The following is a 27,226-nucleotide window of genomic DNA, read 5'->3' as shown; positions in this document are numbered from 1 at the left end:
TAGCCTCTGGAGCTATGAGGGAATACACTGCTGTTGTAAACTAACCCTCCTCAAACAAACAATGCATATGCACACATACACACACAGGAGGCATGGGAGAGGCTTAGAAAACCGAAGCGTCAGAGCTGTACTAAGATCAAAAGATTACTCTGAATCAGCCATTTGGGACATTCTTTCCAACACCTTCAATTCCTGATTCTTCCTCATTTCTGATATTCAGAGGGTCACCAAGTTCTCCGCTTTGGCTATCTCTGGCACTGTGCATTCTCCATCCTCACCACTGTGCCTGCTTCCAAGGTTCCTCATCTCCCAACTGGGTAAACCATTCCCTCTGGTCTCCCTGCCCCTGGTCTTATCCCCTCTGATTCATGTTCTTTGACCAGAAACCAGACCCATTGTCCTGCCTGGGTCTCTGCTCGGCATCTCCTCCAAGAGGGAGGTGGGCTGGGGTCAGTGGCAGGATGGAGGCCATCACTCTTGGTCAGCCCCACCCCTTCCTCTTGGTAGGTCCACTCCAGTAGTCTGGTTAGGCAGGGTCAGCTTCTCCCCCATGGGCCCGGGCTCCTCCCTCCTGGTCCATCTTTGGGACCATGGTTCCAGCTGGCTCTGTGCCTCAGTCAGCCCTCTTTGCCTGATGCTGTGGAGGTCCCAGTGCAAACAGGACTGTGCCAGAGTGGACCTGAAGGGGCCTCATTGTGTATGTGTGTGTGCAGTGCTCTGCCTGAAGTCCACCTCTCCCTCAATAAGGGGCCACCCACCCAGGCTCCCCATCATCTGAGGTCCCTTTCCACCTCTCACTGTTGCGATCCCAGGGGAAGTCTGTCTGCCCTTTGGCTTTCGCAGGAGAAGTCCTGCTGACTCAGGCCAGGCCCCCTCAGGGCTTGCACATTGCCCTGTCTCACCGTGTCTGTAGCACAGTGAATGGCTCTTCAGGCTGCACCACCCTTGTGTCTGGGGCACACAGAGGGGTGTCCCTGGGTACATTGTGTTCCAAATGGTCCTACTCAACAGAAGTACTGGCCTCGACCAGCCCCATTGGTACTCTCACACCAACCCAGAAAGGACCTTGCCTACTCACATCCTCCACCTCACTTGACATGACTCCACTTGGAGTCTGGAAGCCAGTTCACGACCTTCTCCCTACCTGCCCTCCCACCTACCCTGCTCTGAGTGGGCTCATTTCACCTACCTCTGCCTCTGAGTTCTCAAGTTATGGTCCTCCTAGGGCCTGGTTACCACACCAGAAAGATTATATATACAAAGATATATAGGTACATGGCCATATATATGCTTGTCTGTATAATTATACAAAGGGTAACATACTGCAAACATTATTCTACATGTGTTTTTCTGACTATATTGTGGAGATAGTTCTCTATAAGTATATTTACTGTCCTTACCTTTTTTATAGCTGCATAGTATTCCACTGTGTGGATGTGCTGCAGCTTATTTAGCTAATCTCCTCTTGAGGGACATTTGGGTAATTTATAGTCTTTTTTTCTTACAAACAGACCTGAAATTAGTAAACACCTTTGTGCATAGGTCATTTCTAACTGGGTTTTTGACAGAAGGTGAAAGACAGACCTATCCAGACTGGAGTTTTTTCCTTCTTTCAGCAAAGCAAAAATTCCTTCTATGCAGCTGTAAAAAAGGATGAAGATGATCAATATAGAGAACTATCTCCACAATATAGTGAGAAAAATGTGTAGAATAGTGCTTGCAGTGTGTTGCCATTTGTATAATTATACAGACATGCATATATATGGCCATACATCTATATACCTTTGCATATATTTGCATGTATAATCTATCTGGAAGAATGCATAAGCAACTGGTAACATCAAAATCCTCTGTGGAGAACTGGGTTCTCCAGGGTTAGCAGTGGGAAGCAGCATTGTCACTGTATATGTCTTTGTAACTTCTGCATGTCAAACCATGGGAATATATTACCAATTCTAAAATTTTAAAATAAAAGGCAGTGGCTGTTTGAGAGTGCCTAACTGGCCATCCACTTCCCAGGTTCTCCAAGCTGCCCCCTGCATTGTCCAGTCACCAGGACACTGTCTTTTGGACCTCAGCATTGTAGCCTCATGGAGTGTTATCTTCAGTGAGCACACTCAGCCTGCCCTGAGAGCCAGTGGGAGCCATTGATGGGGGGTGAACCTCTGTTTCTGCAGTGATTCTGCCCCTGAGGTCCTCATCACTCCCCAGTAGTCTCCCATCTGTAAGCCCCTGAGGGGTACAGAAGTGCTCCTACTGGATGAATTGCACTGCGACTTTCTGGGAGGCAATGGGTGTTCCATAATTGGCTGGTTTCCCTTTGTGCCCAGGCTACCATGAAGCTCTCAGATGTAATTACACGCCTGCCTCTCCTCACCTGTGGCCACACTGTATGGGCTCTCCATCCAGAACACCAGTCCTTCCCCCAAGCTCTCCAAAGCCTGTGGGTCTGACAGAGAGGTGAGAGGAGTCCAGGCGACAACCAGTGTAGCTGGAGGGCAGGGAAGACCCACTGTGGGAGAAAGGGTAGATGGGCAGCAGCAGGCTGGGGATAAGGTTAATGAGCACACAGAGAATGCTGCATGATTGACTAGCGCTTCCAAGCTATTTCACTAACTCCTTGAGTTTGGCTAAGAGTCTAAGAGGCAATTCCACAAAGCTGGTTATATTTCACTCATGTAGTCTGACAGAGGAAAAGTCAATCAAGTCTGTCTGAATTTCCAGATGCATTTTTGGAATGCCAGCTACAGTGGCTAAAAATTCATTCATTCACACTTCTAAAATTAATTTCATTTTAAGGTCTCAGTTAGATTTTCCAATTTGAAAAATAAATCAAAATTCAACTGGGAATTATCTTCTTGAAAATAATTCTCTCTCTCTCTCTTTCTTTCAGGGGAAAGAAACTGCATTAGCCTTGCGCGATTAGTAAGACGTGGTCTTTAAGTATAAATTGCTGAATTTTACAACAGAGGCCTGGATGTCCTCTGATCTTAACAACCCAGAACCAGGAGGCCTGACATTTATTAGCAGCGAGGGCTTGGGGTCTGGCATGACACAGACACTCAGGTGTTTGTGGAGAGATGAGCTCCATCTATCTGAGCTTCATCTGAGCAAGGATGAGCTCTTCCCCATGTACAACTGCAGGAAGAGCAGGGTTACCTTGATGTTGCATGAAACGCTAGGCATGGAAAGGACTTTGTAAGCCGTCAGCTGCAAAGGTGCTCTATCTGAGTGGTGGCCAGAGGAGAAGGTATCGAGACCACCTGGAGATTTCATGGGCTCACTACTGAGCCTGGGAGGTAGGAAGATCCAGAGGTTGTGCAGTCCAGGGCATGTGGGAGCCAAGGATGGTTTCGGGGGCACAGTGCAGGGTGACGCGTAATAGAGAGGACGGAATCCTTAGTGCTCTCACACTCCCCAAATTCAGGCCTTTGTGACCGCTGCATTCGACAGCCTCCTCTGACCTGACCTCCTGCCTCCCGATGGGTTTTCCTCCTGTCTCTCCTCCCCCTGTCTCGATCTCTCTAGCCTGGAGCTCACAGCAGTCCGTTCTAGCATCGAGACCTGTGCCAGCTCCCCACTGTGCTCTGTAACTTGCACATGGGCTTTAGGGGCCAGCTCTGCCTCCCCTGCAAGCCGCATTCACCATCCTACTTGCCCCTTTCTGGGTGAAGTCTCCCCGATGCCCCCAGGCTGGGAAGAGATGCCCCTGTAGGTATGAGCACACATTGCTGGGCATGATCTCTGCTTCCTGTCCTTACACCCATCACGATGGTGCTTCTGCTTTTCTCTCAGCTACTCGTGTGTCTATGTGTGTGACAACTAGATCTGCGTTTTGGAAAGTGGTCTGGCTTCAGAGAGGCACAGGAGTGGTTGGACGCAGTGACTGTATGGAGACAGTTCTCCCAACACCTTTAGAGCCCTGCTTTCATGGTAGGTCAGCATGTCCCTATCACCTCTGAACTGAAGCCACGTGACCTGCCTTGTCACCCTGAACTGTGGCCAGAGCAGTCCACTTCTGGGGTGGGAGGAAGCTTTAAGAGCCAGGGAGAGATTGGCCACATACCCGCCCTCGGTGGAGGTGACCGTGGAGGCAGGCATCAGGATGAATCCATGTCAGGCTGTGTCCCTGAGTGGTCACAGTGAGCACTGCCCTCCTGCCAACCATATGGTACCTAAAGCCCGAGCAGGAAATAAGCCTCTGTTGTGTTCCTGGAGATTGGGGGCTTGCTTGTTACTGCAGCATGATGTCACCCATGCTGACCAGTACACTCGTTAGGAGGCCCGCACCTAAGATGGGATGGGATGATGGTGGCCTGGACTAGAGCCTTGGAGGAAGAGAGGGACCAGAGAGAATGGTCTGGGAGAGATTTAGGAGGTGAAATCCATAGGGCTGGGTGACGGTGTGGCCACCATGGATGAAGGAAGCTCCTGCAGCCACTTTCCCTCTTTTAGGGGCATGCTCACTCAGACCTTCTCAGAAATCCATAGGTTCTTTGAGTTAAGATTCACCATCCTATCTTTATATCCAGGGTCAGGGGTCTGTGTTGGCTCACTTCAAACCTTCCAGAGATGCAGGGGATCTGGGTCCTTGCTTTGTGGAGGAAGAGCCTTGTCATAACCATGAAAGGTGAAGCCACAATGAAAGCAAAAGTGTTAGTTGCTCAGTTGTGTCTGACTTCCTGTGACCCCATGGACTGTAGCCCGCCAGGCTCCTCTGTCCATGGGATTCTCCAGGCAGGAATACTGGAGTGGGTTGCCATTTCCTTCTGTTAGGGGATCTTCCCAATCCAGGGATTGAACCTGGGTCTCCTATATTGCAGGTGGATTCTTTACGGTCCGAGCCATCAGGGAAGCCACCATAGTTATAATGTATTGATTGGACCTACTCTGCTATGGGGGGGCTTCTTGGAGACTCAATGGTAAGGAATCCATCTGCAATGCAGGAGACCCAGGTTCAATCCCTGGATAAGGGAGATCCCCTGCAGAAGGAAATGGCAACCCACTCCAGCATCCTTGTCTGAAAAATCCCATAGACAGAGGATCCTGGTGGGCTACAGTCCATGGGGCCGCAAAGAGTCAGACATGATTGAGTAACTAAACAACAACAGCAACTGTGCTATGCAAGGGCTTTACAAACAGCACCTAGTATGACACTCAGAACAAGCAGCGGGGCAGGCTGAGTTACAGACTCCATCTCACAGATGGGGACGCTGAGGCTCAGAGAGCTTGCAGACCTTCCCAAGCTGGGAGCTGGCAGAGCCAGAATCCAAAGTCAGTCCATGTGGCTTTTACCCAATTCCACGTCACTGCTGGGGGTGGACAAACCCCTCAGTGAATGAGCCGGGAGTTGAAGCCATGTGCTTGGGGGCTGCGCCTTCCTCTCCGAGCTGGGGAGGGGATGGGCAGCGGGGGTGTCCGAGGCTCGCAGCTGCTCCCAGCACGACAGGTGCCCTCCCGGAGGCGTCTAGGCGTTGGCAGTGTTCTGGGCCCCCCTCAAGTGCACGCGTCACCGACTCTCCTGCATAAACACCAGGGGGCTGAGTCCTGTTCTTGGCTCTGTGCATGCAGGCGCTGGCTCCAGGTTTCCACGGATGCCGGAGAGCCCAGCCTGTGGGGTATGGACGCCTGCCATGGGGGGCTTATCCTCAACTCCCGGGACTCGGGGTGCAAGTCTCCCACCCAAGCATAAACAAAAGCTGCTTCCCAGATGTCACCAGAGCACCATCATTTTGCTTGCTGTTAATTCTCTCTCTCTCATTCTTCACATCTTTTGGCAGGGAGGATGCTAAACTCAAGCAGTCCCTTGGCCCCAGTCTCTGTGCTATGCTTGTGGTTGGAAAGCACAGGTTTTAGAGTCATGTGGACCTGCGTTCGGGCTTCCCCGGTGGCTCAGCTGTAAAGAATCCACCTGCAATGCAGGAGACTTGGGTTCAATTCCTGATTGGCAAGATCCCCTGGAAGAGAGCATGGCAACCCACTCCAGTATTCTTGCCTGAGAAATCCAATGGACAGAGGAACCTGGAGGGCTACAGTGCATGGGGTCACAAAGAGTTGGACACAGCTGCACACATGCATGGCCTTGGGTTCACAGGCTAGCTTTGCCAAGTATGCGCTCTGTAATCTTGGACAAGTTACTGACCATCTTCGAGTCTCAGTTTTGTCACCTCAAAAATGGTTATCAGGGGTAACCTCATGGGGTTATCAGGACAATGAGCAGGAGGGACTGGATGTAAGACGTGCATAGGGAGAAGGAAGACCCTTCACAAATCACCAGCTAAATACATCAAATAAACCTAGCCTGATAAGCCATGTGGATGAAGAAGAGAGGGCTGTGTGAGCCTGAGATGGGGGACCTGGGGCTCCTCTAGCTCCCATAGGGTGGGGGTGGGGGGGCTCAGGAGATGACTTTTAGGCTAAGACCTAAAAGGAGGTCTTTGAAGGAAGAAAAGTTGGTCACTAAACCTGGGGATGGGGGGATCATTGAAGGCATAGGGAGCAGCTTCTGCAGAGGCCTTGAGGTGGGGAAGAGGAGGTGGGGTCAGGTGAGGAAGGAGGGCAGCGGAGGGTGGGGCAGGGTTGGCAGGGCAGGTGGAGGCTGGAGCCTGCTGGGTGCTCTGGGTGATGCTGGAGAGCCTGCATTTTTTCCCAAAAGCAATGGGAGACAGTGACATGCTTAGGGACCTAGAACATGGTCAGGTTTACCCTCTAGAAGCTCAGTCCCAAGGATTGCCATGTGGCCAGGGACTGGCGTGGGGCAAGGAGGGACCATGTGAGCGAGTCCAACATATCAAGCCTGACACTGAGCTCCTGACCCAAGGCAGGGGTGGGAAGAGAGTCTGGACTCCTGAGTACAGAGAATTCTGGCACTTGGTGTTTATGGTGCGCTTTACTCCATGGTGAGCTCTTTAAAGACAGGGAATCAATTTCATTTTTTTCTCTATCCACAGGACTGGGTATTGGCCTGATACCGAGAGCCAGATTGTGTACTTCACAAATAAATGTCCCAACTACGGTGTCACTAGGGCTTCCCCACTGGCTAAGCTGGTAAAGAACCCGCCTGCCAGTGCCGGAGGTGCAGGAGACTCAGCTTCGATCCTGGGTCAGAAGATTCCCTGGAGGAGGAAATGGCAACCCACTCCAGATTCTTGCCTGGTAAATCTCATGGACAGAGAAGCCTGGTGGGCTGTAATCCGTGGGGTCGCAAAGAGTAGGACACAACTGAATACACACACACACACACACACACACACACACACGGTGTAATTATTGAGGCTCTTCAACCTCGTGTCAGTGCTAGAAATATTTGGGGGCTGGGGTGGTGACATGAGTCCCCTCCACAGTGAACCCTGGGGCCCCACATCTCCTGGCCCAGTCCTGGTCTGGAACTGGAGAAGGGGACAGCCCTGCTGGTCCTTCCAGAGGTGCAAGTATGGCAGGCTGAGCTGCTGGCCCCACGTGTGTGTGTGTGTGTGTGTGTGTGTGTGTGCGTGCGGGTAACATCCCTGTGTCTGAGGGGTGTTGCTTTTAGAGTAAGCTTATTTCCCTGCATCCAGATTTGTGCTTTTCTGATTGGCCAAGAGGCAGGATGAGCTACAGCAATTTGAGGGCAGGCTCTGTGGTGAAGACAGCGCCGCTGCAGAGAAAGCCAGAAAGCATTTCAACCACTACCTTGCTCGGTGGTGCGGATGAGATTGTTTCCTCATCTGCAAAGTGGGAATGCTCATGGACTTATGGCTGTCTTTAACATGGAGCCACCAGGCCACCCAGAAATGAGGACCAGGAGAGGGCCTTCATCTGGTCTCCAGGGAAAGGCACCCACGGGTGGACAACAGGTACTGTGGGCCCCCAGCTTCTGGACCTTCTGCCCACATCAGTGCTGAGGTTCTGGATGAACGGATCAGGAAGACCCTGAGGTCTACATTTTGACCCTCCCTGGTTGAGTGAGTCCTGGGGAGTCCTGGGGTTGGTTTGGTCAAGTCCACGCCTGAGAAGCTGGGGCTGGAAGCTCTGTTTCAGAGAGCTGGGAATGAGGGTAGAAAAAGCCAGTGTGGGGTGACTCCATGCCAAAGCAGAGCAACAACACCCAGGGTTGGGACTTCCCTAGTGGTCCAGTGGTTAAGACTTCACCTTCCAATGCAAAGAGTATGGGTTCGATCCCTGGTCGGGGAACTAAGATTCCCACATGACTTGCGGCCATAAGACCAAAACAAAACAGAAGCAGTATTGGAACAAATTCAATGAAGACTTTAAAAATGGTCCACACACACACATACAAATCTTAAAAAAAGAACAACCAGGGTCAATTTCTGAACCCAAATTTTACGTTCAGAGCCTCTTGGTCTTCAGTGTGTGGGCCATAGGGTCAGAGGTGAGGGGGTCAGGACTGAGCAAGCAGGGCTCAGGTCAGTGTGTAGGGAGTGCTTGCAACAGCTGGTTGGCAGGGGAGCATGGCTAAGCCCCTGTGACTTTATGAGGCTTTGGGATCCCAAGTCAGGGCTCCAAGATGTTAGGGCTGCACCAGAGGCAGTCAGACCAGTGCAGAAGCAGCCAGAGGACAGTGCATCATGTTAGGGTGGCCTGGGCTCCCAGAGTCCCTGCATATCCTATCGGAGCATCTTCACAGCTTATACAGCTCTAACACATCTTTATCTGTGTTCATCTTCCTGGGGGGCTGGGGACTATGACATCCAAGCTTCCTGGGCCTACAGCACAGCTCAGGGCCTGGACTGGTGTACAGTCAGTCTTGAGGACATGAAGTGTGGAATTAACAAGGATACACCAATAAGTACAGCTTCATAAGTACCTCCTGAGCACCTACTATGTGCTTCATCCTCACACATCCCTGCCACTGGGGTAGTTTCCAGCCAAGACTTGGTTTCTATTTCTAGAGAAACTAACCTTGATCCTCCCAGGTGGACGTGCTGCCTGCTTGCTGCTGCTGCTGCTAAGTCGCTTCAGTTGTGTCCGACACTGTACAACCCCATGGATGGCAGCCCACCAGGCTCCTCTGTCCCTGGGATTCTCCAGGCAAGAATACTGGAGTGGGTTGCCATTTCCTGCTCCAATGCATGAAAGTGAAAAGTAAAAGTGAAGTCGCTGAGTCGTGTCCAACTCTTCGAGACCCCATGGACTGTAGCCTACCAGGCCCCTCTGTCCATGGGATTTTCCAGGCTAGAGTACTGGAGTGGGTTGCCATGTCCTTCTCTGCTGCTTGCTTAGACCTGGATAAAAATGGCATTCTGCTAAAATCAAGTCTTCACTAGATACTGGCCAGTCCGGTCAAACTGATAGCCATTTTGTGGCCCCTCACATGTGGGTTCTCTGCCACATGTCCAGCAGGTTTTGAATCAAGGTTTCCTGTGGTTTACAAGGCAAATCTAGTCACAGAATGGCTTGGAGCTGGGCCTCTCATGCTGGTGCACTGTGGCTGCCACAGGGACTCCAATTCAAGGAGAAACACCGATTTGCTGCTGGCGCCATCAATTTTACTCAAAGATTTAGAAAACAAAAAGCTATAAATTTTTATAGACACATGCAGTGCAAAGGAGCAGGATCTACTTTTCCACATGAGCCAAACTTGGCCTGGAGTCAAATGGACCATCTACAGAAGTGTATAAGACAAAGCACACGTCTTTAACAGAAATCTGCACCTGAGCTGGGCAGTACCAGATGGCCACCTACTATTCTCAACCCTCTTCTGTTCTCCTGTGCCAGGAAGGCTACTCTCATGACCATACTAGAGGATCTCTTGACCATTGGTCTTCTGGGAAAATGGCTTGGACCATGAGAGGACATCACCAATCGGCTTTGCACTCCTATCCCTCCCATAATCCACTGCTAGCACGATTCAACACCTGAGCCCAAAGGTGAATGATTTAGAATCAATGTAAGATCGCATTTTTAGGAATTCTTAGACACTGGATGAATTCTAGGTCTTAATTCTGCCACCAAATCTGAATCAGGTAGATAATTCTCTTCCCGATCTGCTCTCCAGGTTTCCCCGTCTGTAAAATGGGAGGAGTGGGTTGTAGGATCTCTCCGAGGTTCCTTTCAGCTTCAACAGTTTATGTTAGGCCTCTATTCCCTGGCCAGATGGGTATCATTCAGATTCAAACTAAAACATCAGACTGAAATGGACCGTGAGCATCCTTGCATACACATTATATGTGTTCTCAAAACCCCAGAGAGAGAGGTGTTATTACCTCCACTTTGTAGGTTACAAAAGAGATGCTCCCAGTTTAGTGTGTTAACTGAGGTCACACAGACCGGAAGTTGCAGAGCTGCAAATCATCTCAGGCCTGTTTCTGGTCCAAGAGGCTGAGAGCAGACACTGTGAACGCAATAGCAGCTCAGTTTCCTCCAGCCCTTTCTCCCTGCCTGCCTGGGAGCTCAGCTCTGTGCTCTGGTATAAGAGGTTGAGGATGGGCGCCAGTTGGGGCTCTAGGCCATGGGTGGAATTTGGCCAGCATGTGTTGGTACTTTTCTGGAAGGCTGGCAAAGAGCAGGTTGTCAAGGGCTGAGAGAGCATCTCTGGCCCAGGCTGGGTTTGCCTCTCCCAGGGCCCATTTTTGCCTTGAGCTTAAGGAGCTGCCCATTCTTTGCATCACTTTGCCATCTGAGGGCCCCTACCTGCCAGGCGGCACATTATTCTCAGAGATTCATCCTCAAATACTCCTGTCCACCTTTCCCAGCCTCCCAATTCATCTCCCAACACCTATGGGCTGTGGGCAGGGCAGGAAGAGACATGCTGCAGGGTCTGAGCTCAGAGCTCTGTCTTGGACCATTAGGAGGGCGACTTCAAGGATGCTTTTATTTAATTCAATTCAATCACTGCCCGTCTGCCTGCAGTAATGGCTTTTGAGCCCTCAGTTCTCTTCTCAGAACCTTAAAGTGGCCGTAACTCCTGGCATGACAGTGGGCAAGCAAATTTCTCTCTTTTGGCCTCCGGTCTTCATCCAGGCAGTAACCAACTGGTTAGGTCCCCTCGGATCGCAGGTCCCTCGCAGCGATGACATTTTAGCATCTTTGACTTTACCTTCCCAGAGGCATCGGGATGGATGCCTTTGGAGAGCGCAGCAAGCATAAAAATCGCTCTCCGGCTGTCTGCGGCTCTCACTCGGCGGCCGCAGGTACTACTCCATCCCCCCACGCCAAAGGCTCACCTCCAAGGCGCCCCGGTCCCCGATCCATCCAGGCCTGGGCTTTCAGCCTCGAAACTCCGGAAACCCCAGGGCAGCGCCAGAGGCGCAACTGCGGCGGCGGCGGAGGAGGCGCAGGGGGCGGGGGTGAGAGATGCGCCCACTTGTCCCGTGGCCTCCGCAGTGGCTCCGGCCACAGACCCGGCCCCAGCGCGTCAGAAGGGTCCTCGGAACCCTGCGGTTTGTTGCTTGGGCTTGGAGACGGCGGCTGGGAGTTCACCACCGGTCGATGGCACCGAACCGACCCCTGCGCGCAGTCCCCTAACTTGGCTCGTCTTCGCTCCCGCCGCGGTGAGGTAGGGGCCGCGGCTCTCGGACGCCTAGGTCTCACCCTTTCCGTACCTAAGCGCGGGGAAATTCAGCTACCTGGTCCGGGGCTCCCCGGGGTGGGAGCACCATTTTTGGCTGGATGTGCTTCTACATTCATTGTTTCTGTCTGTCCCGCGACACCTCATCTCTTCCAAATCGCGTCTCCCTCCGCATCCCGCGTCTCGCCCGCTCTGTGCCCGCCTCCTGCCGAGCTCGCCGGGGGCAGGACAGCCGCAGCCGACACCCGCTCCCTGCCTGCAGTCCCGGCCCCCTCTGGCCACCGCGGATCACAGCCCGCTTAGGCCAACCCTCCCATCTTTCCGAGGGCGCCGAAAGTAGAGGGACTAAAGTTCCGGCGCCTTCGGCCCGCGAAAGGCCCGGAGCCCCGAGGGCCGCGGCCCCGGCGCTGGCCTCACCTGTTTCTCCAGCGGTTCCTTGGCCGAGAGCGTAGGCTTGGGGGAGGGCGCGCGGTCGCAGACGCAGCCCTCCAGCAGGTAGAGCCCTGAGGGCCGCGAGCTCGAGTCGCTCTCGAAGTAGAAGAGCAGGTTCTGCAGCAGCGCGAACCACTTGGTTTGCCATTTTGTGTTGTCCGAACTCCGCTTGCTCAGGTAGCCTTTGCGCGTGCCGTCCTTGCGCGCCAGCAGCCCCAGAGACGCGACGTGGCCATCGTTCAGCCGGATCCCCTTCTGCATGGTGCTCGGAGGCCAGCTCGACTCCACGCGCTTACATCTTCTCCGTGCGGAACCCAGCAGCCCCGGTCCGTGCGCGCTGCGCGCTGCCTCTCTCAGGCGCTCGCTCCTTCGCGCTCTCCCCTCCCCCCCTCAAATCTCTACAGTCCGGGATCTGGCGCCGAGCCGCGGCTGCTGGAATCCAGATGTACCATTCCCCTCCAGAACCTCTTCTCAGCTCCGCAGAGCCCCCGGGCCCTGGAGATGCCTCCCGACCCTCCCCCGGCGCCGGGCAAACGGAGGGACTGGCGAGCTGTGCGCTGGCTAGGGGCAGGCGGAGTCATGTGACGCCGATCCCTCGAAGAGCCCGTTTCAGCAGCGCGGACAGGGACACACGCACGCAGCCAGCCGAGGCGCAGAGCCGCGCGCAGGCTGCACCTTGGCGCCTCCTCCTTCTCCCCGGACACACGCGCACACGCACAAACACAAATCCTGTCCTCCCTCCCCCGATCTCCTCTTCTCCTCTTTGGGTGTTAACAAATCAAATCAATTTTCGTTTAACCCAAGGAACACCAGAGGCTCGCCATCCTGGGAGCTGGTGTCTTTGCGCCCCGCCGCAGCGCACTGTAGACCTGGGGTTAAGTCCCATTTGTCATTTTCTCCTCCAGAGGCTTCCTCCTGGTACTTTATTTTTCTTTTCCGAGGTGGATGGAGGAAGGTAGATGCCGGAATGGATCTGAAAGAGCTTTCAGTTCTAATATTTGCGTAACCGGCCAGGTCACATCATTTCAGCATCCAACCCTACTTCTGGTGGCTTCCCCAGCGACCTGAGGACAATACAGGCGGAGATGTGGAGGGGGGAAGTGAGCATTTATTTTAATTTATTTTGAGTGTTGCCATAATTACGGGCGCCACCCCCTGCGCCCCGAGGTCTGGCTAGCGAGCCGCTGCTGGCAGTTTTCTGCAAATATCCTCCAAAGCCTGAAGGCGGGCTTCAAACGCAGGCGCCAGGGACCATGGGAGCCTTCAAATAGCTGCGCTGGCGCAATGATACCTTAATGATAGATTTTCCGTTCTTATTTTTAGCTCGCATTCGCCTACACAGTTACACGGCATTTATCCGGGAACGTCACAGCGCCCGCCTGCTGCACCGGGAGGGCGCGCTGGCCGCCGGGCAGCCGGGGCGCTGGAGCTGGAATCACGCACCGCCGTCTGCCGCAGAGGGCAGCGGCCCCGCTCAGGCCGGGAGCGGCGCCCACCAGCCCGGCCTGGCCTGTTTGCAGCGGGGACAGGCGGGAGAGCAGCCTTCGGGAGGAAGGAAGGAAGGGCACCATTTTTCAGTACAGAATCTGCGGGCACCCCACCTCCCTCCCTCGCACGAGCAACACACAGACACATTCACATACCACACACACACACACCCACACACACCACACCCACTCACCCTGGTCTGGAGCGAGGGAGGGGCCTGGGAATAAGCTCTGGGAAGGCCCCGGGAAATCCACGGAGAGCACCCGACCGTGCCTAAATTTTAACAGCCCCGGTCCTGGGCACAATGGCGAAAGCCTGCCTTTTTAAGATGAGGACCATTCCGAGGGAGGAATTGACTGAGTTAGCCTTACTCTTGCCTCTCAGTTCCCACACTCGAGCTTGGGAACTCTCTATAAGGACTTTTCTTCACGAATAATGAAAGCAAGAAGGGTGATGGCTAATACTCTTCATTTAGTCTCGGTTTTCCCAAGAGGGTCCCTGCTCTGTGACCACCTTTACTTCTCTTCTGCCCTCTTTGTGAAAGCGGAGTTTCCAGAAGTGAGTTTCTTAATCCAGGCTCTCTTCCTCTAAACTCTTCTCTTAGGAAGGCTGATACAGAGGCCAAGGAAACTTCAGGGAAAGGGCACTGTTCTAAGCGCTGCAGATTGACTAAGCCATTTAATTGTCACACAGCTCTAGGAGTAGTGTCCATCCCCTCCCCTCTCTCCTCATCAGCTCCATGGTACAGAGGGGGAAATGGAGGCCTGGGGTGGTTGAGTGACTTGTTCAGAGTCGCTCAGCTGGAAAGTGGCAGGGGCAGGATTTGAACTTGGTGGTCTCTCCCCACTGGCTATGTAGAGTTGAATGACTGGTCACTGTGTTGCAGAAGGTTTGGCCTTTATCCTAAGAGGGGGCCTGTCTCTTGTGGGCCAGAGCCAAGATTGGGTCTCCTTGACATGTGGAGACAGTGGGGGAAGGGGAAGGGGTGATTAACTGGGAGATTGGAATTGACATATATACACTACTGTGTGTAAAACAGATAGCTAGAGGGAAGCTGCTGTATAGCACAGGGAGCTCAGCTCCGTGCTCTGTGATGATCAAGAGGGGTGGGATGGGAAGGGGATAGAAAGGAGGTTCAGGGAGGAGGGGATATATGTATATGTATACCTATGGCTGATTCACTTTGTGGTACAGCCACAAAGTGAAACTAATGTTGAAACTTTGGACTAACACAACATTCAAAAGCAACTATACTCTGATTAAAAAAAAAAAAAGATTGGGTCTGCTTAGAGACGGCTGTGGCCAGAGAGACCTATGGTACCCGAGTTCCAAATCTGTACAGCACATTGGAATCACTTGGGCATAGTTAGCCATCACCTGGGACCCAAAAGGCCGCAGGCAGATTATATATTTTCACTGGTGATTTTAATGTGCAGCAAAGTGGGAGAACCACTAATCAATGGCATAACCAGTAATATAGTTGTTGCCAATGAACCACCTGGGATCAGGCTGGGCCTTGAACTGAGAATCTGCAGTTTTAACAAACTCCCAGCTGATATGACACTGCTGGTCTGCAGACCACACTTTGGAGAATTTCGGGCACCCAAAAGGTGAAAGGGATGGGATTTGTTCATCACTTCACTCATTCAGTCACATGCACCTCATCCCACCAGTGTTCACTGAGCCCCTAGTCTGTGTCAGGGCTGAGGCTGGGCCACTGGGAACATGGTGATAAACAAAACAGTCCCTGCTTCCTGGAGCTTAGACCAGCCCAGAATTTCCTTCTGTCTAGGAAGGCAGTAGGAAAACCATCTTCTTCTGGTTCTGGGGAAGAGGTGTAAATCAAGACAAGGGCTGAATGCACTGCAGTGGGCCTCAACTGCAGTGCTTAGAGCTCCTGGAGAGATTGTTTAAATCTCTGTGCTCAGACTGCACCTCAGGCTGGTTAAATTGGAGCCTCTGAGGGTGGGACTCAGGCATCAGTACTTGGAAAGCTCCCCAGTTGATTCAGATGCACAGCCAAGGCTGAGAAGCATCAATCTGAAGCTTGGATGAAGAAAATCCCCTCTCAACCTCCTCGCTCCCCACAGCTGGCACTAGGAAGCCGCATGGCCCCCTCCGGCTGGTTTTGGAGTTCCTGCTGGTAACTGCAGGAATTCCTTGTGGGTCAGGCCACACCGAAAAGTTGGATGTGGCTCAAAGTATTCATGTGGGAGAGAGGAGGTGACAGCAGCCCTAGCACTTTAATTATGTCCATCTGAGCTGCAAACACACTGCTTTCTCTCCAATCTGCATTGGCAGAAACCTGAGCAGAGCCTGTGAAGGGGCCCTCTGGTCATCCCCCTGGTCTCCAGCCAGAGTTCACTCAGGGAAGTTGCTTAAGTAGGCATCAGCTGCAGTTTGGGTTGGGGTGGGGGTGCCAGGGAGCAGGTAGGCATGTCCTGCCATAGCAGGCAGAGATGGGCATGTCTAGCTACGGTGTGTGCTGTCTACCAGGCCAGAGACCAACTCTTCCCTGAAGGTGGAAAAGATGCCCATAAGACCTCACAAGTGGATCTGGGCTTTGCCTTGTTTCATTCCATCCTCTCCATAAGGCTTTTGGACAAAGGTTAATAACCCCGTTTCACAGAGGGAGAAACTGAGGCTGCAGAGTGGAAGCAACATTTGCAAAGAATCTCGTAGGGTGACGCTGTGATGGGGATCCTGACTGCTCGACTACAGCTCATCACAGAGGACTTGCTGTCTGGGTCTCCCAACTTCCAGCTCTCTGGGCTGAGGTCTCTGTAGAAAAGGAAACAATAAGGAGAATTAAGGGGTATTTTGGTGGGTTTGAGATCTGCATTTAGAAATGACTAGCTAGTGACATGGACATCGCTTAGTCCAAAATTCTAATAAGTCTTTATGGGGAGAATCTGTGGGGCTTCAGAAGAGTGCTCAGCTTGGGCGTTTGTTCACCTGGGAGTTGTGTGGGTCTGACCTGCCTTTAGGCCCTGGGAAGAGGGACTCTTTGGGGTGTGTGCGTGTGTGTGTGTGTGTGTGTGTGTGTAAGTGTGGTGTGATGTACACATGAGAAGTGTGTGTGTGGTGTAGGTGTAACATTTAGAGAAACTTTGGTCTTTTGGCAACATACTCCAAAAGAAAAATGTGCTTTTCACATCACCTAAAAAAATGAAGAATTTAATATGTTGAGTCATAGGAGTTTTGGAAACAGAGGCTTTGCCAATGGGGATTCACTCCTCCAACTTTGGGCTCGGTTGTTAGCTTTGCCCCAGGATCCACATGTAGATGTGAGGGGTTTATACCTTTACTTTCTGACCAGTGAAAATAGCCTTATTATACTGTCAGACTGTAAATGTAATGCAGGCATTTTGTAAAGTATTAAAGCAATATAGAAAATAAAGAGATAACTCCTCCATTGATTTTTTTCTTTTCTATTTAATGTCCTTGACTTTCCTCGTTGCTAATGTATTTACCAAAATGGAATTCTGAAACACACGCTATTTTATCATCTTTCTTTACTTAACAGTATGTGAGGATGTATTTTCATATCATTATGGACTAGGGTTCTTGGCCTTCTTAATCAATAGAAATTGATCAGAGGCCAGACAAGAGATTCAGGCGAAGCTTTATCGGGGTCCCTGCTACAGTGGGAGGGAGCAGGGAGTGAGAAAAAACAACGGGTTCCCTTGCTTGCTCCCTGGCATGGGTTGGGGGACAAGCTGGTTCCTTATATGGAGTGAGGGTAGGGCTGTGTCCAGGAGTTGGGCTGGAGGAGTGGCTTAGGTGTTTTGCCCACCCCTTAGCTGGTGCTGTGTACAGGGGGCATGTGCAGTATCCTGCTTTTGCTCCAGGCTCCTCAAAAGTGGCAGCTGGGTTTTTTGGTCTTGAATTTGCCCCAACTACACATGCACACAGTTATTTTTAGTTCCATACAGTTTATTTGTATTTTGTTGCTGGAGGAGAGGTGTGTCCAGGTGCAAGCACTGCAGTAAAGGGTTTCAGGTTTGTCTCAATATTACTACAAATTTTAATCAAATATTTTAATCAAATAGATTTTAATCAACAGATTCTTTATGATTGGGCATTTGGGTTGTCTTCAAGTCATAGCTTTTGGAATGCTGTGCCGTGCCATGCCATGCCAAGTCGCTTCAGTAGTGTCTGACTCTTTTGTGACCCCATGGACTGTAACCCTCCAGGCTCCTTGGTCCATGGGATTCTCCAGGCAAGAATACTGGAGTGGGTTGCCATGCCCTTCTCTAAGCTTTTGGAATAATGCTGCAATTAGTATCTTTGTATATACGTTTCCCTCCCTTAAGCTAAAAATGGAAATTTCTAGGTTAATGAAACATACATTTGAAACATTAGTACCTATTAATAGATTTCCAAAGAGAGCTTTTATTCTTGACATGGCTGTCCACAGAGATGAGAGCATGCATTTCTCCATCTATTTGTCAGTCGTGGATATAGATACTAACCATCAGTTTTAATCTCTGTTGCAAATAATCTCCACAGTTTGTTGCTTGTCTTTAATGCTATGTATCTATATATTGTAGGGGTTTCCCCAGTAGCTCAGTGGTAAGAATCCGACTGCAATGCAGGAGATGCAGGTTTGATCCCTGGGTCTGGAAGACCCCTGGAGGAGGTCATGGCAACCCACTCCAGTATTCTTGCCTGGAGAATCCTATGGACAGAGGAGCCTGGCGATTATAGTCCATGGGGTCACAAAAAGTCAGACACAACTGAAGTGACTGAGCATGCATTCACAACTATATGTTTTATATGTCTTTATTTGGGTTGTAAGAAATTTTAAATTTAGGTGCAGAAAAAAATATCTTTTTCTTTATGGTTTCTTATTTTAGGTCTCCTGCCCTCTTGTGCCAGTTCCTTCAAGACTGAAACATATGTGCCCATATTTTCTCCTTCATTTTTTCAATTTTATTTTTTCCATTTATGCTTTTAATTAATTAAGAGTGAGGTTGGGATCTTGCTTATTATTAATTTTTCCCAAAGACTTGGCAAGTTGTCCCAATACCCTTGATTGAATAATCCAAATTTTACCACTGATGAGGAGTAGCATCTTTATCGGGATCAAATTCTTGTCAATACTTAAGACTATTTCAAGATGCTGCTTTTTGTCCTATTGTTCTGTCTGTTCTTATTTTTTTTTAATTGTGATATAGTTGCTTTACAATATAGTATTAGTTTCCGCTGTACAGCAAAGTGAATCAGTTGTGTGTATGTATGCCCCCTCCTTCTTGGACATCCTTTCCTTGCCTCCCATCCCACCCCTCTAGGTCACCACAGAGCACAGAGCTGAGCTCCTTGTGCCATACAGCAGCTTCCCACTAGCCATTTATTTTACACACGGTAGTGTATGTGCATCAGTGGCACTCTCTCAATTCGTTTCACCCTCCCCTGTCTGTTCTTATCCCAGTGATTTCTGTTTCTTACTGCTTTACCAACTATTTTGAAATCTAGCCCTCATCATCATGCCTTGCATGTGGTCGATTTAGTGATTGTTCTGAGGCTTCTGGGAAAGAAGATACATGTTCTGTTCACAGCATATGGAGTTTGACAAATATCTACCAACTAGATAAATTTTGTGACATACAGAGGGCTAGGATTGACTCATGACCATAGAGGAATAGGACAGTGTGGAAAAGTAATGTGAAAGTGCTGGTCGCTCAGTCATGTCCCACTCTTTGAGACCCCATGGACTGTAACCTGCCAAGTGTCTCTCTCCACGAAATTCTCTAGGCAAGAATACTGGAGTGGGTAGCCATTCCCTTCTAATATTCCACAGGGGATATTCCCAACCCAAGAATCGAACCCAAGTCTCCTGCATTGCATGCAGTTTCTTTACTGTCTGAGCCACCAGGTCAGGAAGATACCCTGGAGAAGGGAATGGTGGACCCACTCCAGCATTCTTGCCTGGAGAATTCCATGGACAGAGGAGGAACAGGAACAGTAAGTCAAAGATTTCCCACCCCCTTCATTGGAATCAGGCCCAGCTAATCTGATCTTTTGAATCATTTTAGGGGAGTGGGAGGGGAGGAGGCATATGTGCTCTGCTTCTTATTTTGATTCCATTTTCCTTCAATATTCTTTTTTTTTTAATCTGAATTTTCTACTTTTTGTAATAAAAAAGTTACTCTACTAAAGAAATAAGACAGGGACATGAAAAGAAGCTTGAGAGATGGCTTCAGTCAAAACCATGTGGTGCTTAAAAGAGGAGACAAATCTTCAGCTACTTAGAGAGTTCATTCGTGTGGCACAGTTCTAGAATGTTCTGGAGGAGAGATTATACTGAGTTATTAGACGAAGAATTTCTGTCCCAAGGTTCCATATAGATTTTTGGGGGTCTTTTGTGCAGAGTCCAAAATAAGAGAGGATTTTAAGACATGGAATCCAAATGGATCTAAAAATCAATCTAGCATCATCAGACTCTTTTCCGTATTTTAAATAAAGAAAAACCAAGGAGGGAATTTCTCACTATAGCTGAGGTGACCAAATTGGATAATCATCTGATAACTTTTTAGGATGTCTCCACCCTTCCAAATGTTACACTTTTAAAAAATATTTTTTTAAATTAATTTTTATTGGAGTATAGTTGCTTCACAATGTTGCATTAGTTTCTGCTGCACAGCAAAGAGAATCAGCTATACACATACATATATCCCCTCTTTTTTGAACTTCCTTCCCATTTAGGTCACCCCAGTGCACTGAGCAGAGCACTGAGCATTCCTTGTGCTTTACAGTAGGCTCTTATTAGTCATCTGTTTTTTTAAAAAAATATTTTATTTATTTTGACTGCACTGAGTCTTAGTTGCAGCATGGAGGATCTTTTAGTTGTGGCACATGGGATCTAGTTCCTTGACCAGGGACTGAACCCAGGGATTGAACCAATGTGTTGCATTGGCAACACAGAGTCTTAGCCACTGGACCACCAGGGAAGTCCCAAGTTATCTATTTTATACATAATAGTGTATATATCAAACCTTACACTTTGTACAATGCCTGGAATACACGGGCAAGAAGGAGGAGTCTTTTTTCATGGCCCAAAGGCACTGAAAATGAATCCCCAGGTCAGCTTCAGAGTCTAAGTTGGTATAGACTGAGCTCTATCACAAATGAATCTAAAAGATAATGGCTAGAACACAGTAGACATTTGGCTTCTGTTTCCAGAGTTGTTTCAGTACCAGGGATGTGAATGGAATGGCTTTGCCTCCTGTGTGTGCCATGTGGCTCAAACTGGAGCCATCCCCAGGGACTTCCCTGGCAGTCCAGCAGCTAAGACTCCGAGCTCCCAATGCAGGGGGCCTGGGTTCAATTCCTGGTTAGGGAACTAGATCCTGCATGCCTTGACTAAGATATGGCACAGCCAAGTAAATAAATTTTAAAAATTAGAAATAAGTATTAAAAAAGCTGGAACCATCCCCTGTTGAAGATGCAGGCTCTCTTGGGTATCTCTCTTCCTGCCAACCTTACTCGACAGGTAAAGAAATGAGGGCTCAGAAAGGGGAACTGACTGCCTGGATTGACCTACATGCCAGTGTGTGGCAGGTCACATCCAAACACAGCAACTTCAGGGTTTCCACAGAGTTTCTGAGGCAGGTGCTGATTGCTGCCCTGCTGTGTCCCTCCTTCACATCCAGTGGGTGTGACATATTGTGAAAAAAAACACTCTTGGTCCCTGGGACGGGATTTCTGAGGCTCACAGAGGGATGCTCTGTCTGCCCTGGATGACAGATATGACAGAGGTACACAAAAAGCCATTTTGTGCATGAACCTGAGGGCAGAACCCAGAGTCATATCAAAACAAAGTCTGAGCTTTGGGGCCATTCATATTTTTTCTGGGTCACTGGTTGCTATCTTCCATCTGTCTGGGAAGAAGGTTGAATCTGCTAAGGGTTTTTTCTTAGCCATGGTGGGTTGATGTTCGCTTACAACTTGGGACTTCTCAGTCTGTAACCAGCTAGTTCATCGGTCACAGGTCCATGTGGGAAATACGAGACTTTTGCTTCAGACTGTCCAAACCCTTCCAATTCTATTGATGTTTCCTGGTGTGAATTGTGGTGCATGGCTTCCTAAATAAAAGCATGGACTTTCTTTTGCAGGGGACTGAATTACAGCAAGTCTGAGCACTGAGGAGCAGAGGGGAGCTTTGTGCTCCTTCTCGAAACCAACACTTTCCTCCAAGCTTTATGGACATCGGGACTCAAGTCCAAAATGGCACTGAGTTCTTATGTCCAGAATGTAAGGGTCTTCCCACCACCCATCTTGTCTTTAGCAGAGCGTTTACCCTTCCCCACTGTCACCTAAGTGGGTCAAAGGATTCTGACATCTCAAAATCAAAGTCTCTGGGTTTCTTTATTGACCATTCTCCAGTAGGTGGATGAGTCATAAAGGCAAATATACATTCAAATGAGTGCTTTTTGGGTATTGGTTGATATTAAAATGTGCATTTTTAATGATTTTTCTCCTTAGCATGTTAATATGATGGATTATTGATATGACAGGTTGTTAATATGGTTGATTGACTTTCAAATATTGAACCTACCTTGCATCACTAGAAGAAACCCTTTATTACTTTTATATATTGCTGAATTTTAGTTGTCAATATTTTAAGAATTTTTGCACCTATTCATGAAGGAGACATGTAGTTTTCATTCTTTTGACTGTATTTGTCTGATTTTGGTATCAGGGTAATTTCAGTCTTAGAAAATGAGTTAGAAAGTGTTCTTCTCTTTTCTAGAAGAGATTATATAGAACTGACATTAATTTTTTAAAAGTCTTTATTGAACTAGTTACAATATTACTTCTGTTTTACATTCTGGTTGTTTTGGCCAAGAGGCATGTGGGATCTTAGCTCCCCAACCAGGGATCAAACCCACACCCCCTGCATTGGAAGATGGAGTCTTAACCACTGGACCACCAGGGAAGTGGCAGAACTGGCAGTAATTCTTATTTGAACAATTCAACATAGTACTGGAAGTCCTACATAGCTCAAAGGCAAGAAAAGGAAATAGAATGAATATAGGTCAGAAAGGTAAAAATAAAACTGTACGTATTTGCAGATGACTTGATGATCTCATGGACTCTTCCAAGGAATCTACAAAGAGAAAAAGATCTTAGAACTAATAAATGAGTACATCAGGGTCACAGGTTACAAGATCAATATACAAAAATCAATTGCATTTCTATAAAATTGCAATAAATACATGAAAAACAAGATTAAAAATAGTGTTATTTACTATTTCAAAAAAAAAAAAGAGAGAGAGAGAGAAAGGCTTAGTGTATTATCTGGAGAACCAAGAAAGCTGGTGGTAGAATTTAGTCTGAATTCAAACCCTGAGGACCAAAGGAGCCAACAGTGCAAGACCCTGTCTGATTCTGAAGGCCTAAGGACCAATGTCCAAGGGCAGAGAAGACAGATGTCCAAGCTCAGACAGAGAGCAAATTCACCTTTCCTCTACCTTTCTGTTCTATTCATGACCTCCACAGATGGATGATACCCACCAGCATTTCTGAGGGCAGTCTATGCTCTTTGCTCAGTCTACTGATTCAAATGCTAATCTCTTCTAGAAACACCATCACAGACACACCCAGGCCATCTGAGCATCCCTTAGCCCAGTTGAGTAGACAGGTCACACTTAGTTGTATATATATATACACGTCTGTGCTCAGTTGTGTCCAACTCCTTGTGACACTTTGGACTGTAGCCTGCCAAGCTCCTCTGTCATGGGATTTTCCAGGCAAGAATCCTGGATTGGGTTGCCATTTCCTGCTCCAGGGGAATCTTCCTGGCCCAGGGGTCAAACCTGCATCTCCTGCATTGCTGACAGATTCTTTACCCACCGAGCCATCAGGGAAGCCCATACACTTAGGTATAAGTGTAACAAAATATGTTGTTGTTCAGTCACTCAGTGTGTCCGACTCTTTGCAACCCCATGGACAAGAACACACCAGGCTTCCCTGTCCTTCACTATCTCCCAGAGTTTGCTGAAATTCATATCCATTGAGTCGGTGATGCCATCCAACCATCTTATCCTCTGTTGACCCCTTCCCCTCCTACCCTCAATCTTTTCTAGCATCAGGGTCTTTTCCAATGAGTCAGCTCTTCGCATAAGGTGGCCAAAGTATTGGACCTTCAGCCTCAGCCATCAGTCTTTCCAATGAATATTAAGGGTTGATTTCCTTTAGGATTGACTGGTTTGATCTCCCTGCTGTCCAAGGGACTCTCAAGAATCTTCTCTAGCATCACATTTAGAAAGCATCAATTCTTTGGTGCCCAGCCTCCTTTATGCTCCAACTCTAACATCTGTACACGCCCAGAGCCTAGTCTTGAAAAATTAAAAACCTCTCCCCATTGCTCTAGGGCAGACCTCATGGAGAGCCCTGCTGGCCCTTGGGAGAGGAGAAAGGGGAGATTCCTTTCATACTGCTTTATGAGGCTTTCTCTTTCAAATGAATCTACAGTATCATGGTGCTCAGTCACTTCAGTTGTATCTGACTCTGCGACCCTTTGGACTGTGGTCGGCCAGGCTCCTCCGTCCGTGGGTTTCTCCAGGCAAGAATACTAGGGTGGATTGCCATTCCCTTCTCCAGGGAATCTTCCCGACCCAGGTGTCAAACCCAGGTCTCCTGCATTGTAAGTGGATTCTTTACCTTCTGAGTCACCAGGGAAGCCCTGCAGTATCATAAAGTACCACCAATTTGCTCATTTTTTAAATCCTGCCAAATTCAAAGTCCCCTCCATCCTCCCCCCCATCCCTGCAGTGCCTGGCACTGTGCTCTGACCTCAGCAGGATGAGAGGATAGTGCATGGAAGGAAGTTCAGCATTCACCACTCACAGTCAACTGGGTCATGCCCTCGACACCCTCCACCCCACCCCCTGCAATGCTCACTCCTCCAGGGGCCCAGCACCGCCCCCCCACACACACCCACACCCACCTTACTGCATCTCTGCCCTGACCTCTCAACTTCTGTGGCTCTTTATGTAACCCAAGTACTAAATGTTCTGTCTGGGAGGCTGGCTCCAAGGAATTTCTCATTTTCAGATATTTATGCCTTAAACTGAAGACCAAATACTGCTGGTTTCTGCCTCCTGTCTCTTCGTGGCATCATTAGTCGTTTTCAAGAGCTGCATTCTGTAAGTGAATCTGCCAGCTTGTCACTGGTGAGTTCTAAGTTACTGATGACACTTGAAGAAATGCCCAGAATAACCTCAGCCAGTCAGCAATGCAGAACCAGGGAGACAGAAGCTCCAATACATGAGTTTATGGAGAACAGCGGGGACCTCATCTATAAAACCCCAGTAATAGCTTGGGTCCTTCTCCAAGGAGATAAGAAAACTGTTGTTACTTCCAACCATTTTCTCAGCACTCTTGTCAGGAGGACAGCAAGCAGAAGTTGGTGCTTCCCTGTTGCATGGGCACCCTGAAATGGAGGATGTTATTAAAACGTACAGAAAGTTAACTAAGATATAGATGAGAGTTGCTTAAGTGAATATTTAAAAAGGAAAGTAGTGAAGTTGGGGAGATTGAATCATTTATTTATCCACTCATTTTTGTTTGTTTTGTTTTTTCATGCATTCATCAATTCAGCAAGCTTCCATGAGCCCCTGTGTGCCAGGCTTTTTGCCAAGAGGGGGACCAATACAAAGATTAATGAAACAGAACTCCCCTCTCAAGCCCTCATTCTGGTAAAAGAAACAGACTCTTAAGCAAATAACTTCAGTGTTCTATGTGTAGGACTGCCATATACAGTTGTTCAGGTGCTTCACTGCACAAATATGCTCAGCTGAAAGGGCAAGCAAGACCTGAAATCTGGTCCTTGGTCTGCTTGCTGGGCCTTTGCCTTGCGAGGAGCTAGGTCTGCCAGAAGAAGGGGTACTTTTTTTAAGTGGTGAAAAACCTATCTAGGTGAGTCTCAGTCTGGCCATAGTGCTCTAACTCCACATTTTTATAGCATTATCTTCTGTAAACTATTCCAGTTGCTAATCACAAATAGATGTCCTGATAATCGATAGCTGCCACCTGATTTGGGTTCTAGATTTTACTCTGGGTCAAGGAGACCCTGTGCTTCTTCCCCTTTCTGGGCCTTAGTCTCCTCTCTCCAGTGTAGGAGTGGGCAAGTTGGGTGTAAAGACCATTCTTCCATCAGCAATCTAGGTGAGTATCATTTCTTGCAGAGCGATGGTTCCTGCCTTTACACTTGGGGGCTGGATATTGCAGAGAAACGTCAGTAAAGGCAAGATACACTCAAGGGGACTTCTGGTAACAGAATTCTGGGACTTTAAACAAGACAGAAGGGCTGCCTGAGCTCCAGGGTCCAAACAGTGGAGTAGCCCATGCCCCAGTGCTGGATGTCATCCTTGTGGCAGGGTGATTGGAAGCACAGGCCATTTAGAAGGCTTGAGGGATGGTGACTGGCTGATAGAGATCAGAAGGTGGCCTGGGGCAGACCCTGCTTGTGTGTCCCAGACGCTTTCTGATTTTTTTTTTTTTTAAGCAGGGCAAAGGTCAGACTAAGAAGTAGGCATCAAGGTGGGGACTCAGTTAACACAAACATAGGGGCCCTGGAGACACTTGGCATATTGTTCCTTGAGTCTGTTTAACAACAATGAGTCTCAAAGGGATCAGGGCTTCCCTGGTAACTCAGCTGGTAAAGAAACTGCCTGCAATGCAGGAGCCCCTGATTTGATTCTTGGGTCAGGAAGATCCCCTGGAGAAGGGATAGGCTACCCATTCTAGTATTCTTGGGCTTTCCTGGTGGTTCAAGATGGTAAAGAATCTGCCTGCAATGCAGGAGATGCCAGTTTGATCTCTAGGTTGGGAAGACCCCTTGGAAAAGGGAATGGGAACCCACTCCAGTATTCTTGGCTGGAGAATTCCATGGACAGAGGAGCCTAGCAGGCTACAGTTCACGGGGTTGCAAAGAGTTGGACGTGACTGAATGACTTTCACTTTAACCAGCTGTGCCTGCCAGAACCCAGGGAGGCCAGGGACAGGAGGCAGGGATGGGAACTGTCTGTGACTGAGGTGGAGACAGTATGGTGTTGTGAGCAGAGCTTGGGGTGGGCACTTTGCAGCTGAGTGACTTTGAACAAACCATTAACCCTCTCTGCAGCTTCAGTTTCCTCATCCATAAAAGGGACACGACAGTCTTGGCTTCACAGAGTGGCTGCAAGCACTGGCATTGCTGGACATGCCGTCCTAGCACCTTTTAAAAAATATTTATTTCCTTGGCTGCATCAGGTCCTAGTTGCAACAGGAAGGGTCTTCGTTGTGGTGCTTCTAGAATGTGTGGGCTCAGTAGTTGCAGAGAGTGGGCCTAGTTGCCCTGCCCCTTGTGGGATCTTAGTTCCCTGACCAGGGATTGAACCCACATCCCCTGCACTGGAAGGTGGACTCCCAAGCACTGGACCACCAGGGAAGTCCCTGAGTAGATTTTTCTTAAATGATGGCTCCCATTAATCTGAGTAAAATATGCTGGAGTACAGTACAGGTACAACTAGCAAACAGCTTTCTGCATGGCAAAGGGGGCGTTCCACCCATCCCCCAGTTTATTATCACGCCTCCTTCTGCCACCACACACCTGGATGAAGGGACTCAACATCTAGCTTCTGAGACTCCTTCCTTTACTAGAAAGAATTTGAAATGAGCCCATCACTACATGTGTCTTCTAAAGACAGTGACAAGCTGTATCCAGGGTAGCTGGATTGGGATTTCTATTTTGGTTGTCGACAGGATCAAATAGATAACTCTAACTGGTCTGTCAGCTTGGAATTGGAC

The 27,226-nt window shown here is 49.1% G+C and overlaps 1 protein-coding gene across 2 annotated transcripts in view; it reads right to left on the bottom strand.

Moving 5' to 3' along the window:
- Window positions 1-12,588, bottom strand: part of RASGRF1 (Ras protein specific guanine nucleotide releasing factor 1) — a 101,800-nt gene extending 89,212 nt beyond the window's left edge. For both annotated transcript variants that reach the window (XM_081546752.1, XM_081546753.1), the window contains exon 1: window positions 11,927-12,588. In XM_081546752.1, coding sequence (XP_081402878.1) covers window positions 11,927-12,202 — 276 coding nt within the window. In that variant the 5' untranslated portion in view covers window positions 12,203-12,588. The remainder of the gene's footprint in view (window positions 1-11,926) is intronic.
- Window positions 12,589-27,226: the final 14,638 nt, after the last annotated feature.

The sequence above is a fragment of the Giraffa tippelskirchi genome, chromosome 12 (genome assembly GCF_054371585.1).
Source record: "Giraffa tippelskirchi isolate mGirTip1 chromosome 12, T2T-mGirTip1v1.2.pri, whole genome shotgun sequence".
NCBI classification, from domain to species: Eukaryota; Metazoa; Chordata; class Mammalia; order Artiodactyla; family Giraffidae; genus Giraffa; species Giraffa tippelskirchi.
Note: the sequence above shows the minus strand (reverse complement) of the source record. Positions and strands in the feature narration are given on the sequence as shown.